The sequence below is a fragment of the Myxine glutinosa genome, chromosome 3 (assembly GCF_964187855.1).
Source record: "Myxine glutinosa chromosome 3, kmMyxGlut1.1, whole genome shotgun sequence".
In the NCBI taxonomy this organism is placed as follows: domain Eukaryota; kingdom Metazoa; phylum Chordata; class Myxini; order Myxiniformes; family Myxinidae; genus Myxine; species Myxine glutinosa.
The window spans coordinates 81,881,094-81,882,316 of NC_136263.1; the positions used below are offsets into that span (position 1 = coordinate 81,881,094).

Here is a 1,223-nt window from a genome sequence, read left to right on the forward strand (position 1 = left end):
CTCATCCATGCCTTCCCAGGTCAGTACGCGCACATGCAAGGTTTCCCTACAGGGCCGATGCCTTCCTATCCCCGTGGACCTTCTGTCATGCCTCATTACCAGGCAGGGCCGCAGCGGCACTCCATGCCAGGCTTGCATCCATCCCCTGTCGGCCAGGCTCACAATCGCTACTGATGCATAGGGAAAGGGGGGGCAGGAGTGTGGATTGGTGGTATGAGGATACAACTGATGTGTACAACAATGTTAGGAGCCAGAATTTTCTGGTCAGCATTTTTAAATACCAAAAGTACCATGCCCACCCCCACCCTCTTCCCCTCCCAAAAGCTCTTGCACAATGGCATATTGGGTGGTTTGTGCATTTACTGGATTCAACAACCCACTTCCAAACTGGTCCCCTTCGAATCAGGATGCAGCCCTTTTGTACACAATTCTTTCTGAACCCCTTTTTCAGTAAATTTGAGCATCTTTAACAAATTGTTTTGAGAACTTTCACCTATGTGCATTGCCTTCAATGTTGTTTGTATTTGTTTTTTGTTTTCCATCCATCTCTCGTCTCCCCCTCCCCTCTCCCCCTCCCCTGACTTAAAGTTAAAGCGAGGAGTCTGCAGCTTTCAAGGTTTTAAACGGTGAGCGCCCTATTTCCCCACAGGCAAGTCTCGTCGTTCTGTTGCTTATTAGTGTTAAATTTCAAGGCCTTTCGCAGCGTCTCAGGGTGCTGCTGGACTTAGCGTCCCCAAACTGTTTGGTGAAAGGTCCTTGTTTGAATTCTGCCAAATATGCTGGTGTGATCATCCTCGATCGGCGACGGCATCCGGATACAATCGGCAGTTGTTTTTTTTTTTTTATGCCATTTTTATTTTTACATGTGCGTTGTGTAGATATTTTCATTTCTTCTTTATCTGTGCTTGTGGATAGCTATGGGGTTAGCAATACTTTCAATTCGCTTGTTTATTTTGATTTTTGTTCCCATCTGAAGTGAATAAAACAACATACCTGGAATAAGCTTTCTGTGCTGAATTATGTGTGCTTTCTCTGTCATTTTGTAACTTTATCCTGGCTCATGGACAAGTGCTCAAATTTTAGAGGAGGCTTGGCAACCCCAAATGAGGCAAAGACATTAAGACCCTAGCTAGATCTGTACCTTAGGAGTTCTGTTGCTGTTTGTTGGAGCAGACAACGTGTTTGAATAACTCAACATCATGATGTATGATAGTATGGTGCAA

At 45.0% G+C, this 1,223-nt stretch overlaps 1 protein-coding gene across 2 annotated transcripts in view; it reads left to right on the forward strand.

Moving 5' to 3' along the window:
- ZNF207 (zinc finger protein 207) overlaps window positions 1–1,017 on the forward strand; it is a 25,877-nt gene extending 24,860 nt beyond the window's left edge. For both annotated transcript variants that reach the window (XM_068110560.2, XM_068110559.2), the window contains exon 10: window positions 20–1,017. In XM_068110560.2, coding sequence (XP_067966661.1) covers window positions 20–174 — 155 coding nt within the window. In that variant the 3' untranslated portion in view covers window positions 175–1,017. The remainder of the gene's footprint in view (window positions 1–19) is intronic.
- Window positions 1,018–1,223: the final 206 nt, after the last annotated feature.